General features: G+C 37.2%; 4 protein-coding genes across 19 annotated transcripts; all 4 read left to right on the top strand.

The window, feature by feature from the left end:
* Positions 1 to 333: 333 nt before the first annotated feature.
* On the top strand, positions 334 to 4,049 carry LOC141707839 (cytochrome P450 71A8-like). Of its 16 annotated transcripts, none has more exons than XM_074511242.1 (6): positions 334 to 484; positions 644 to 715; positions 1,427 to 1,498; positions 2,795 to 3,047; positions 3,148 to 3,166; positions 3,256 to 4,049. In XM_074511242.1, the coding sequence occupies exons 1-4, from the start codon at positions 464 to 466 to the stop codon at positions 3,023 to 3,025; spliced, it is 396 nt and encodes a 131-aa protein (XP_074367343.1). In that variant the 5' UTR covers positions 334 to 463; the 3' UTR covers positions 3,026 to 3,047; positions 3,148 to 3,166; positions 3,256 to 4,049. The 16 variants fall into 16 exon arrangements, with proteins under 16 accessions (XP_074367343.1, XP_074367344.1, XP_074367341.1 ...); XM_074511240.1 differs by having other exon boundaries at positions 335 to 484; positions 3,250 to 4,049; XM_074511243.1 differs by lacking the exon at positions 3,148 to 3,166.
* A 353-nt stretch (positions 4,050 to 4,402) lies between these two features.
* LOC141707841 (cytochrome P450 736A117-like) lies at positions 4,403 to 6,245 on the top strand. The gene is made up of 2 exons (XM_074511244.1): positions 4,403 to 5,441; positions 5,525 to 6,245. Exons 1-2 carry the CDS (start codon positions 4,503 to 4,505, stop codon positions 6,134 to 6,136), a joined length of 1,551 nt encoding a protein of 516 aa, XP_074367345.1. The 5' UTR covers positions 4,403 to 4,502; the 3' UTR covers positions 6,137 to 6,245.
* Positions 6,246 to 10,890: 4,645 nt separating this feature from the next.
* LOC141693108 (uncharacterized) lies at positions 10,891 to 11,289 on the top strand. Its single transcript, XM_074498117.1, has one exon. The coding sequence runs from the start codon at positions 10,891 to 10,893 to the stop codon at positions 11,287 to 11,289; it is 399 nt and encodes a 132-aa protein (XP_074354218.1).
* A 117-nt stretch (positions 11,290 to 11,406) lies between these two features.
* Positions 11,407 to 11,886, top strand: LOC141693119 (uncharacterized). Its single transcript, XM_074498127.1, has one exon. It carries the CDS (start codon positions 11,407 to 11,409, stop codon positions 11,884 to 11,886), a length of 480 nt encoding a protein of 159 aa, XP_074354228.1.
* The last annotated feature ends 1,238 nt before the right edge of the window (positions 11,887 to 13,124 follow it).

A 13,124-nucleotide genomic window follows, 5' to 3' on the forward strand; every position in this document is an offset into this window, starting at 1 on the left:
TTAATTTTAAAAAATATCAAAATAAAAATATTATCATAAATTAGTAATAAAATTATATCATAGATTATTAATGAATTAAGAATGTAATATACAATATAATATAAAATAAAAAATGTATTTATTATACATAAATTATAAAATTAACTTTTTAGTGTATTATTAAATAAATAATAAATTAATAATTAAAATTAAAAACAAAAAATATAAAAAATAAAATTCCCCTCCCCCCCTAAAATTTACTAGGTAAAAAGGTGGGCGGCCCCGTAAAATGAACTAGGTAAAAAGATGGGCGGAGTTTTTCCCCCTAAAATGAAAACATATCCGGACTTCAGACAAAACAGATTTAACACGCTTAAACAATCTCTTTCATCTCGACTCTCTCAAATCACTCTCTCTAAGGACTCTCAAATGATGAATTGAAAAAGAAAGTGGAGATTTGATATTTGAATTCACACACACGCACATGTATGAATCTAAATTAAAGGTTGTTACTAATTTTTTTGATTTATTTTGTAGGTTTCCATGGCTTCAAATTGGGACTTTAGACCTTAGTTCTTTCTTAACAACTAATCAATTGAGTGTTTTGTTTGATTGTGTATGTATGTGAGTATTTCAATTTATATATGTATGAAATGAATTGCAGGCACCTGAGAAAGAAAAGGCACCTCCTCCATCTTCAAAACCAGCTAAATCTGGATGTGGCAAACAGAAAAAGGTCAAATCTCTCTCCCCCTCTCTCTCCCCACCTCTCCCCCTCCCCAACAAATGGTGTTACATGAGATACTTTTTTAATTTTAAAAAATATCAAAATAAAAATATTATCATAAATTAGTAATAAAATTATATCATGGATTATTAATGAATTAAGAATGTAATATACAATATAATATAATTGAAAAATGTATTTATTATACATAAATTATAAAATTAACTTTTTAGTGTATTATTAAATAAATAATAAATTAATAATTAAAATTTAAAACAAAAAATATAAAAAATAAAATTCCCCCCCTAAAATTTACTAGGTAAAAAGGTGGGCGGCCCCCCTAAAATGAACTAGGTAAAAAGATGGGCGGGGTTTTTCCCCCTAAAATGAAAACATATCCGGACTTCAGACAAAACAGATTTAACACGCTCAAACAATCTCTCTCATCTCGACTCTCTCAAATCACTCTCTCTATGGACTCTCAAATGATGAATTGAAAAAGAAAGTGGAGATTTGATATTTGAATTCACACACACGCACATGTATGAATCTAAATTAAAGGTTGTTACTAATTTTTTTGATTTATTTTATAGGTTTCCATGGCTTCAAATTGGGACTTTAGACCTTAGTTCTTTCTTAACAACTAATCAATTGAGTGTTTTGTTTGATTGTGTATGTATGTGAGTATTTCAATTTATATATGTATGAAATGAATTGCAGGCACCTGAGAAAGAAAAGGCACCTCCTCCGTCTTCAAAACCAGCTAAATCTGGATGTGGCAAACAGAAAAAGGTCAAATCTCTCTCCCCCCTCTCTCTCCCCCCCTCTCCCTCTCTCTCGCTCTCCCCCTCTCCCCCCGCCTCCCTACCCCTTTATGTGCCTCTCTCTAATTTAATTAATTTATATGTGTTTATGTTAGCCGTTACGCATCTCCTGTTGAAAATGTTATGTGATGAATAAAATTAAGTTATTTAGAAATAGTGTTTTTTAATTATTAATGATTTCTAGCTGAGTATAATTCGACTGTAACGTAATGTTTTGATAATCCTTTGTGTATGAGATTTTGTCGAGAGATTATAGCTCAGTGAATTTTACGGAAAGTAAAACTATTTGATGCTGATTACGAGGCTATGAGAGCTTTACGGTATACTGACATTGAGATTATGGTTGGAATTCCCAATGAGATGTTAGCAACTCTGGCTTCCAGTCCAAAGGCTGCTGAGAAATGGGTGTCAAAAAATGTGACTGCTCATTTGCCTGGCAGTGGTGCTAACATCAGGTTAGGTTGGGCCCTGACTATCTAGTTTGTTATATTTTTTGGCTGTTGAATGCTATGTTTATTGTTTAGAAACAAAATTAAAGCTAAATATATGTCCAGAGATTTTTAAGAGAACAACAAGAGGCATATTAAATCATTGGGGAAGAGGTAAGATTTGAAAACGCTGTAAAATATGCAAACTCTATGCCACTTTGTGTACAGACTATAGACTATAGCCAAGTTTCTATTACAAAAGGCTTTATTTTGTTTTTTGAGAGTCCATAGAGAGAGTGATTTGAGAGAGTCGAGATGAGAGAGATTGTTTGAGCGTGTTAAATGTGTTTTGTCTAAAGTCCGGATATGTTTTTATTTTAGGGGGAAAAACCCCGCCCATCTTTTTACCTAGTTCATTTTAGGGGGGCCGCCCACCTTTTTACCTAGTAAAGTTTAGGGGGGGGGGAGTTTTATTTTTTTATATTTTTTTGTTTTTAATTTTAATTATTAATTTATTATTTATTTAATAATACACTAAAAAGTTAATTTTATAATTTATGTATAATAAATACATTTTTTAGTTTATATTATATTGTATATTACATTCTTGATTCATTAATAATCCATGATATAATTTTATTACTAATTTATGATAATATTTTTATTTTGATATTTTTTAAAATTAAAAAAGTATCTAATATAACACCAGTTGTTGGTGTTACATGTTGTCGACACTAGCTTTATAGCTATCGTAACACTGCAAGAGAGGTGTTTCAATAGGCCAAAAATCTCTTAGATAATGTAACGAATCTTGTAACACTTGCATTACAATATAGCCCACTTACGGCGTAGTCACTTATGGCATAGTGTGGATTGATCAAATCAGCGGCTTGGATCCTAGACTGGACCGAGTTTCTAAGCAACTTGATGACTTCCTCAAAGCTGTTGTTCGCACATGCAACTTGGTGAAAGAAACATTACTCCTACAACTGAACGGAAAGAGGACTTTGTTGATATCTTACTTAAGATTCAAAAGAAACTACTCATGGGATATCTATCGACACTGATAATGTCAAGGCTATTCTCTTGGTAAGGACTAACTAAGAACAACTTTTTAATTTTTCTTTATATTATGTATTCGTGTTATCCCTAGTCTTCTAAAATATCCATCTAACCTTGGTAAATATAGGTTGATGGCTCAAATATGGGTATGTGAGTGTTTAAAATTCTGCCACTAATCATTTGGAGACAAAAGTATGTGTGCATCTTGATAACAATTACTGATTTTAAGTTCTAGGATACATATTCTGCTGGAACTGATACCACAGCTACAGCTCTAGAATGGGAAATGACAGAACTCTTGAGACAACCGAATGTCATAAATACTGTGCAAAAGGAGGTCAGAGAAATTCTTGGTGGCAAACCTGATATAGATAATCGGGATTTAGAGAAAATGCAGTATCTGAAAGCAGTAATTAAAGAAACTCTTCGTCTGCATCCACCGATACCCTTGTTGGTCCCAAGCTCAGCACGCAAAGATGTTCAAGTACATGGCTACGACATTGCTGCTGGAACTATGGTCATAACTAATGCATGGGCTATAGGAAGGGACCCCACAACATGGAACGAACCAGAGGAGTTTCTGCCAGAGAGGTTCTTAAATTCCTCCACTGATTTCAAAGGACGTGATTTCCAACTGATTCCTTTTGGAGCTGGCAGAAGAGGCTTCCCTGGAATCGCTTTTGCCACGGCCACCAATGAATATGTGTTGGCAAATATTCTACAAAAATTTGACTGGAAGCTTCGGAATGGAACAACTAGGGATAATTTAGACATGAGGGAAAGCACCGGTGTCACAATTCACAGAAAAGTTCATCTCCTTGCTGCTGCAACTACATGTTTTTATTTTACTGTTATCCAAACCAGAACCCTCTAATGTACAGAGTGAACTTTACTTAAAAAATATGAATGGGACAGACACGGAGACCTTAATATTCTTCCATGTTCGTATTATGTAGCATCAGCTTCACAATTTAAATTTGTAATACCATCTACCATCAACTCAATGAAGCTTTTAGAATATTGTGCTTATATGATATGTTTGATTGATGCTGATAAAATTCTTTGGGGGCCAACCGAAAATGAATATGTGAATAAAAATTCATAATATTTGATAGTTTTCGAATCTAACGTGCTTATAGTTACCAACTCTGTAGATTTCATAAATCTTAAGCTGTCATCACAAGTATTTAGTTTGCAGATTATTAACTTTTACTTATTTATACACCCAATATGTTTCACTATCTATTTATCTTTAACCTTAGGTATGACAAAAAATATGTAATCTAGAAAGCGATTGAAAACTCCATAAAGTCAATGCCGCATATAACAGGGAATTTGATAGTAATTCCCTGCCACTGATAAGATGATAAGATGAAACTTGAAATAATAGATGAGTGTTCACTCTTTTCGTCCATTTATAAAAAATTTCTATAGACTTGCAATAACTAAAATATAGACAAATCAAGACAAAAGAAAGAAATAATGGCTTTCATACAAGGCGACACCAGATTGTTGTTGCAGGACCTTGTGGTTGCTATTCCACCACTGATCATCTTACTCTTTTTTATCAAATGCTTATTTTTTGATGCCCCACTGAGCAATAAAAACTTGCCACCTTCGCCATCAAGACTCCCAGTACTAGGAAATTTTCATCAGCTGGGACTGCTTCCTCACCGCAATCTCCGATCTTTGGCTCAAAAACATGGTCCTATCATGCTTCTTCACTTTGGCAGTGTGCCTACTCTTGTACTCTCCTCTGCGGATGCAGCTCGCCAAGTCATGAAAGTTCAGGACATATGGTTCTCTGACAGGCCTGATTCAAGTCTTTCCAGGCGTCTGCTCTATAACGGGAAGGATATATCTGTGGCACCTTATGGAGAGTACTGGAGGCAGCTAAAAAGCATCAGCGTTCTGCAGCTTTTAAGCAACAAAAGAGTGCAATCTTTTCGGGAACTAAGAGAAGAAGAAACTGCCCTTATGGTGAACAACATTAGAGACTTGTCTTCTTCGGTACCTGTGAATTTAAGCGAGCTGTTTGTGACACTTACCAATGATGTGTCCTGTAGGTCTGCGTTTGGGAAGAAGTACAGCGAAGAGGGAAGTGGGAGGGAATCTAAGATGCTTTTAAAGGAGTTTCTGGAGTTACTGGGTAGTTATAGTTTTGCGGATTTTGTTCCATGGCTAGGATGGATTGATCAAATCAGCGGGTTGGATGCGAAAGTGGACAGAGTTTCTAAGAAACTAGATGAGTTCCTCCAAGGAGTTGTACAAGAGCACATGGAAAAAGAAAAAGCAAATCTGGGAGAAAAAGATATTCATTCAGAACATAAGGAGGACTTTGTCGATATCCTGCTCAGAATACAGAAGGAAACTACTCATGGGATATCAATCGAAAATGATAGTGTCAAGGCTATCCTCCTGGTAAACACTTACTGAATTGAAGACAATTTTATTTATTTTCCATAGTACATGTGTATTTCTAAAATAATTAGTTAATGTTGTAGGATATATATGCTGCTGGAACTAATACCACGGCTACAGTCCTGGAATGGGCAATGTCAGAACTCTTTAGACACCCATATGTTATGAATATGGTGCAAACGGAGATCAGAGGAATTCTTGGTTGCAAACCTGATATAACAGACGAAGATTTGGAGAAAATGCAGTATCTGAGAGCAGTGATCAAAGAAACTCTTCGTCTGCATCCACCAATACCCTTGTTGGTTCCAAGATCAGCACGCGAAGATGTGAAAGTAAACGGTTACAACATTGCTGCTGGAACAATGGTTATAACTAATGCATGGGCTATAGGAAGAGACCCTGCAACATGGAACGAACCGGAGCATTTTCTGCCAGAGAGATTCTTGAATTCCTCTATCGATTTCAAAGGACAGGATTTTCAATTAATTCCCTTTGGAGCTGGCAGAAGAGGCTGCCCTGGAATTGCTTTCGCCATGGCCACAAATGAATTTGTACTGGCAAATCTTCTGCATAAGTTTGACTGGAAGCTTCCGAATGGAACAACTAGGGAGAATTTAGACATGAGTGAAAAGCCTAGTTTAACAATCCAAAGAAAAGTTCCTCTCCTTGCTGTCGCAATTTCATGTTGCTGCTAGTGTACTTGCAACAAATCATGACTGTCTTAAGCTCCATCACCCTTAAGGTGCTTGATGTTGTAAAAGTTGTTTTTGTTTGTTAAATTAAATATGATCCATTTATGTTGTATTTGGTTGAGTTGAATGGAATTGAATGTAATGGAAATAATAAAATTATTCAAATATAGTATAAGTTAGATAGATGATTTGAGAAACAAAATGCGTAGGTGCAAATCTGGTATGATAGAAGTTGTGAAGAACATGAGTAGGGTAAATAATAGAGCATTCGTTCTCAAAATCAAGTGTTTGAAATTTAATTTAGAATGCTAGGAATAGAAATAATGAACAATCATGCATTTTAATTATAGTTCAAATTTCATTACATTCCACTCATTTTCAATCATCCCAATAAACATATGATTTATTTGAAACATTTTTCTGCTGTAAAGTTGCTTCTGTTTGGTAAATAAAATATGATTCGTTTATGTGTTAGTCGCCCCAAAGTATTGAATAATATTTTGACATTTTCTATGATAATATGATTTCTAGACAAGTTGGTTAGTTAAGAAACTAACTTTCGTGGTTGTGCTTGTATTTGCTGAGAATTGTTTACTACTTTTCACAACGTATATTCACATGAGTTAAAAAAAATTCGCTCTTCATATATCTGAGATTTTTGATATTTTTTGTCTTCAAAAATCTTTTCAAAATTTATGATAACAGAACGTATAACATAATCATTCGTTAAGTAGATGTATCTGTCGACGACTAATTATCATTGTCTGATATTCATTGACATAGTAGTTTATCAACTTATAAGTTTTTACAACATTTTTATGTAAATCTCAATAAATAGTTATTGATGTAATTATTCATTTTGTGGTCATAGTTGACTCAATGAATAAATAGAATATGATGGTTAATCGTAGATATTGTCAAACTAAAGTTGATCATCAACGGCTTAGGAGAATAAACTCTCAATTGCTAAATGCCATCAACTGGGGGAGAGCACGGTTCAGTTTATTTCGGTTCAGTTTATTGATAAAACTGGAACCGAAATCGAAGATTTTCGGTTTTAAAAATCAAAACCGCTCCAGCAACCGGGCTACCGGTTTCAGTTTTAAAAGTCCTGATTCGGTTGTAATTTTTCGGGTTCGGTTTTAAGACCGGCAAAAAAAATATTACTATAACTTGAATGAAAATATTCGCTTAATTAAAAAAGCAATAAAAATGCGTGTTATCAGCTAGGATTCAGTAAAAAATAAAAATTACCTCATTATCCAAATTAGCAATGCAAACACCTTAGTCAATTATGTATTCAATTTTTCTAAGATAAGTCGATATAAAATTCACCAAATAATAAAAGAACTCCAAAGCCCAAAACAAAGACATGAGAACTATCTTATTTTTATATTACATCTTTTGCCATGCACAAGTTTTATATTTTAGTAAATCCCAATTAAGAGAACCATTAATACTCACTACATAGTTCAAGTTTCTAGACAGTAGTAGTAGCGGATTATGAAGAAAAATTGACAAGCACGTTAGTAAATTTAATCTAAATCACTACTCATGAAGTCGATTACATCATTAGTTAAAAGACTCAAGAGGCAGCAGATACTTTGTTATCAATTTGGACTTTGTTATGAATTTGGACTAGCACAAATAATAAAAAAACTGGCCCAAAATTTTATTTCTTAAATTTTATATAAATATTTTTATGATATATGTATATATATATTTTATATTTTTATTTATTAATATATTATAATAATCGGTTCGGTTTCGGTTTTTCCGGTTCGGTTTAACTCTAAAACCGAAACCAGACTATAAGTAACAGTTTGATTTTTCAGTTTCTCGGTTTTAACTCGGTTCAATTTATATCGGTTCGGTTATACTCGGTTTTTACCGGTTTCGATCCGGTTTCGGTTTCGGTTTCGTTTCGATTTTTCTGCTCAGCCTACCATCAACTGCTAGAAGAATTTACTATCAATAGCTAAAGTAGCAAATATCAATTGACATTGACTTGATAGAGCACGGATATCAAGTATGACAAAACACATAGGTTGATAGAAGATCTTAGTTTGAAAAAGGAAGTCAAGACAAAATGTGGATATTGGATTTTGAAGAAGAAAAAGAAATATTTTATTTCCATGCATGAAAAATTGGAAGATTATTCAAGCAATACATCAAAATAAAATCTAAACTCATCTGTCAAGTTTCACGGGAAATAATGTAGAAGCAATCTTACTGGACTTAGAAGACCGTGCATCAAATTGACTAGTAAAGATTGTAACTTGGTGTTATATAAACTAAGTCGTAGCAGTGTCTTCTCTAAAAAATAAGAAAATTGAGTTTTTTTTATGAAGTTTAGTTTGGAGCACTAACTCTGCGAGTTGTAAAAAGAAGGTGTGAAATTCTTTGTACATATAATTTGTTATAATTATATAGCAGTGTTATAATTTGTATATATTATTTCTTTTATATATAGCTCATGTGGCAAGTCAACAAAACAAACTGCCTGAAATTTTTATGTCTTGTATTCTTATTTCAGTTTAGTAGTTGTTTAAGTTTAAAAAAGTTAAAAATTGTAAATTTTTATCCCAGTTTTGATTGTTAGTAAATAACAAACATGTAGTTGCTTTTTTATAATTTTGACATTGATATGGATAAAAAATACATCCTAAAAACACATTAAATATCGCATTTATTACACTTGGGCTTCTTGTCTGAAGTCCAGTACAAACCTGTCTGATCCGAACTCGTAGCAGACTCAAGATGGTCCATGTAGACAAGGCCCACCAGCTAAGGTCGTCAAGGTCCACGAACACAAGTTGTTCACGGACTAGGGCCAATATGGCTGGAAGAGCAGAGACGTCTTTCCCAAACGGATTCAAAGTCCTACAAAGAAGGTTCTGGAGTTCCTTCCCTTATAGGACTCATAATTACCATATAAGTTGGAGACTTGTCCATCAAGTCTCCCAACACAAGTCTAACCCTAGACTCACCTTTATATAAAGGGCTCTACCCCTTAACCTAGAACTACGTTTTTGGCGTGATTCTCTACAACACGGAGATACGTAGACATCTTGCAAAGATCGATAGTCCCGAACGCAAGAGCAGACATTAAAACTCGAAACTCACAAACCCTAGCATTAAATACTAACGTACTCCAGTTTTTATTCCACAATATTTGACGCCGTCTGTGGGATGACTACAATAACCATGGTGAACACACGGAGCAGAAACAATAGTGGAACAGACACTCATGTCCCATCGCGAAAGATCGCATCAGTAGTGGAAGTACCACCACATTAACCTATGCCTCCACCGAAGGAGGAATCCTGATAGGGGCAACTGAGACTCAGCCATAAGGGACGAATCCCCCGGCTTCTCAAGGGACGAATCCCCAATTTCAACAGTTACATACACCTGTGAACTCTCAACCCGTTAGGTATGAGTACTCGACGATTGTGGATACTAACCCCCCTTACGGGATGCCTATATACCCCGAAGTTGGAGGGAGTGGACACTCTAATAGGAGTGAAACACAACGGCGGATGCCCCAATACATATATGGCTTGGCTCCTATTCCGGAGGATCAAGAATTCTCTGGACCGTATACTGATAGAGACTCCGAATCATCGGATGACGATGTTGCTCCGAGAAGGAGGCGTGCTGGCAAAGAGTCGATGACTAGTACTGACCAGCGCCCCAGGAGCACTCAAGGGACGAATTCCCAAGATGTTCAGGAGATGATTAGGGCCCATGAAGCTGAGATCCAAAGGCTGAAGCGCAACCTGGAGACGCATCTGAATCCAAGACCCCCACTTGCTCCAAGACAGAGAGATCCTCCTCCAATCATAGACCTGGATGGTCCAATACCAAGAAAGGCTGTTTCCCCAAGGGTTGATCCAAGTGATCTTATGCCCCTAGGAGATCCTGATGATCCAAGACCGATCGAAGAGAAGATTTAAGTGCATAACATTCGTATGCACCCATTTCACATGTTACTTTAAGGACTTAAGCCAAGCTTTTATCAAGCAGTTTATAAGTGGCAGAGTACAGGAGAAGAGTTCATCCTCTCTCATGGGCATAGTCCAAGGAGCAAAGGAGTCCCTGAGAGAGTATCTGAATCGATTAACGAAGGAGGCTTTGAAGGTCCCTGATCTTGATGATAAGGTAGCTATGATAGCCCTACAACAAGGGACTAGAGACGAGTTCTTTAAGATGTCCCTGGCTAAGCGCCCTCCCGAAAGCATGCTGCAGCTCCAGAAATTGGAAAAAACTCTAACTCCTCCTCTTCTCTGAAGAATCAGCAACCAAGGTTCACGGAATATGCGAGGTTGAACACTCCAGGGAGCCAAATCCTTATAGAAATTGAGAAGAACAAAGAGTTCAAAAGGTCGAAGCCACTAAGGGGAGACCCCGAGAAAAGAGGCAAGAGTCGATACTGACAGTTTCACAAAGATGTTGGTCGTGATACTGATGATTGTAGGAAACTCAAGGATGAGATTGAGTATCTGATCCGAAGGGGAAAGTTCGGACGTTTCACCAAGGGTGAAGAGGCGGGAGGCTAAAAGAGAGATAATGATTGAAGAGATGATGATCGAAGGGGTAACGACAGAGATCGCAACCCACATCCCCGAGGGCCAATAATCAATATGATCTCAGGAGTGCCTACAACAGCTGGTACTATAAGGAACTCCCGAAAAGCTTATGCGATAGAAGTAATGAGCATAGTTGGAGAGTCATCTAAGTGTTCTAAGTCATAGATGGCGCTTGAATTTGGTGACCTAGACCTTGAAGGTTTAAAATTTCCTCAGGATGATCCTCTAGTTATCACTCCGATAATTGGAAATTATTCTGTTATGAGGGTCCGGGTGGATAATGGAGCTTTCGTGGACATTCTGTTCCATGATACATTCATAATGATGGGCTACAATGATTCTCAACTAACTCTATCCGATGCACCCATCTACGGGTTTAACCATGTGAAATGCAAAGTGGAAGGAGCAATACAACTTCCTGTGACTATCGGAGAAGAGCCCAGAGAGGCCACACAAATGTTGAACTTTCAAGTTGTTAAGGTAGCCTCTACTTACAATGCCATCATGGGTAGAATAGGGATCCATGCGTTCATGGCCGTACCCTCAACCTACCACATGAACTGAAGTTCCCAACTAGGAACGGTATTGGAGAATCATAAGGAGATCATAAAATGGCCCATAGTTGCTAGTTGCAGCACTTAAGCCCGATGAAACTAGGGGCAGGTCCTCCCCATAGAAGAAATGGATGTCCGAGAGAATAACGAACTGAGAGGGAAGCAAGCCGAGGACTTGGTCCCAATTCCCCTAGACCCCTTAGACCCGGAGAAGGTCACGTATATTGGGGAATCTCTAGACAATCCCTTGAAGGGCCAAATGACAACTTTCCTCCAAGAGAACAATGATGTATTTGCTTGGAAAATAGCTGATATGTCTGGGATCGACCCGAACATTATAACTTATAGGTTGAACGTTGACCCAACCCGAAAGGTTGTGAAGCAGAAGAAGAGAATTTATGCCCCTGATAGGATGAAAGCCATTAAGCAGGAGGTTGAGAAGCTTTTAGAAGCTGAATTCATTGTGGAAGTGCAATTCCCTGAATGGTTGGCCAACCCCGTAATGGTTAAGAAGGCCAATGGGAAGTGGAGGATGTGCATTGACTTCACTAACTTGAACGATGCTTGTCCCAAGGACAGTTACCCCTACCGAGGATTGATACCCTGATCGATGCCACTGCTAGACACGAGATGCTAAGCTTATGGAGGGCTTAGTGGTTATAATCAGATTAGAATGCATAAGGATGACACCCCCAAGGTATCTTTAATAACTAACTTTGGTGTATTTTATTATCTTGTTATGGCTTTTGGACTTAAGAATACAAGAGCAACTTACCAAAGATTGGAAAACAAGATATTTTCCCATCTAATTGGGAAGACCATGAAGGTCTATGTTGATGAAATGTTGGTCAAAGCCTAAGTAAGGCCGATCATAATAGTCACCTCAGATAGGCATTTGAAGTGCTAAGGCACCACAAGATGATGTTAAACCCAGCCAAATGTGCTTTTGGCGTTGGGTCTGGAATTTTTTTGGGTCATATAGTCTCTAAGAGGGGAATACAGACCAACCCTGACAAGATTAAAGCCATCCTAGACATGGAGCCACCACGCTCCATCAAGGACGTTCAGAAGTTGACAGGAAGAATCACAGCTCTAGGGAAGTTCATCGACAAGTCTGGAGATAAATGCCTGCCCTTTTTTAAAACCCTTAAGAAGGTGAAGGACTTTGAATGGAAAGCTGAGAGCCAAGAGGCCTTTGAACAGCTAAAGAATTACATGGCTGAAGCCCCGTTGCTGGCCAAACCAATTCCGGAGAACACTCTTTACTTGTACCTCGCGGTATCTGAACAAGTCGTGAGTGCAGTCCTCGTGAATAAACAACAGAAGCTCCAAAAGGCTGTATACTATGTAAGCAAGGTGCTCCATGGAGCAGAGTTAAATTACTCCACCACGGAGAAGTTCACGCTCGCTCTCATCACAGCCTCGAGGAAGTTAAGATCATACTTCCTGGCTCACAAGATCGAAATCTGACGGACCAACCCTTGAGGAACATTCTTCATAGCCCGAAGGCCAGTGAAAGGCTCATCAAGTGGGCAATTGAGTTAGGAGAATTTGATATCAAGTACAAGCCTCAAACGGCCATCAAGGCTCAGGCCTTAGCAGACTTCGCAGTCAAATGCACCATTAATGACAAAGAAGTCGGGGGGAAAGACATAATAACCTCGGAAGAAGGAGAGAAGGAGAAGAATAAAGAAACAACCCTGAAAGAGTATTGGGTTCTCCATTTTAACGGAGCATCCAAAATAAAATCTAGTGGTACAGGCCTAATCTTGCAAAGCCCTGATGGTTTTATGATTGAGTATGCTTTGAAGTTAGATTTCCCAACTATGAACAACGAAGCAGAAT

This window comes from Apium graveolens, chromosome 2 (genome assembly GCF_009905375.1).
Source record: "Apium graveolens cultivar Ventura chromosome 2, ASM990537v1, whole genome shotgun sequence".
In the NCBI taxonomy this organism is placed as follows: Eukaryota; Viridiplantae; Streptophyta; class Magnoliopsida; order Apiales; family Apiaceae; genus Apium; species Apium graveolens.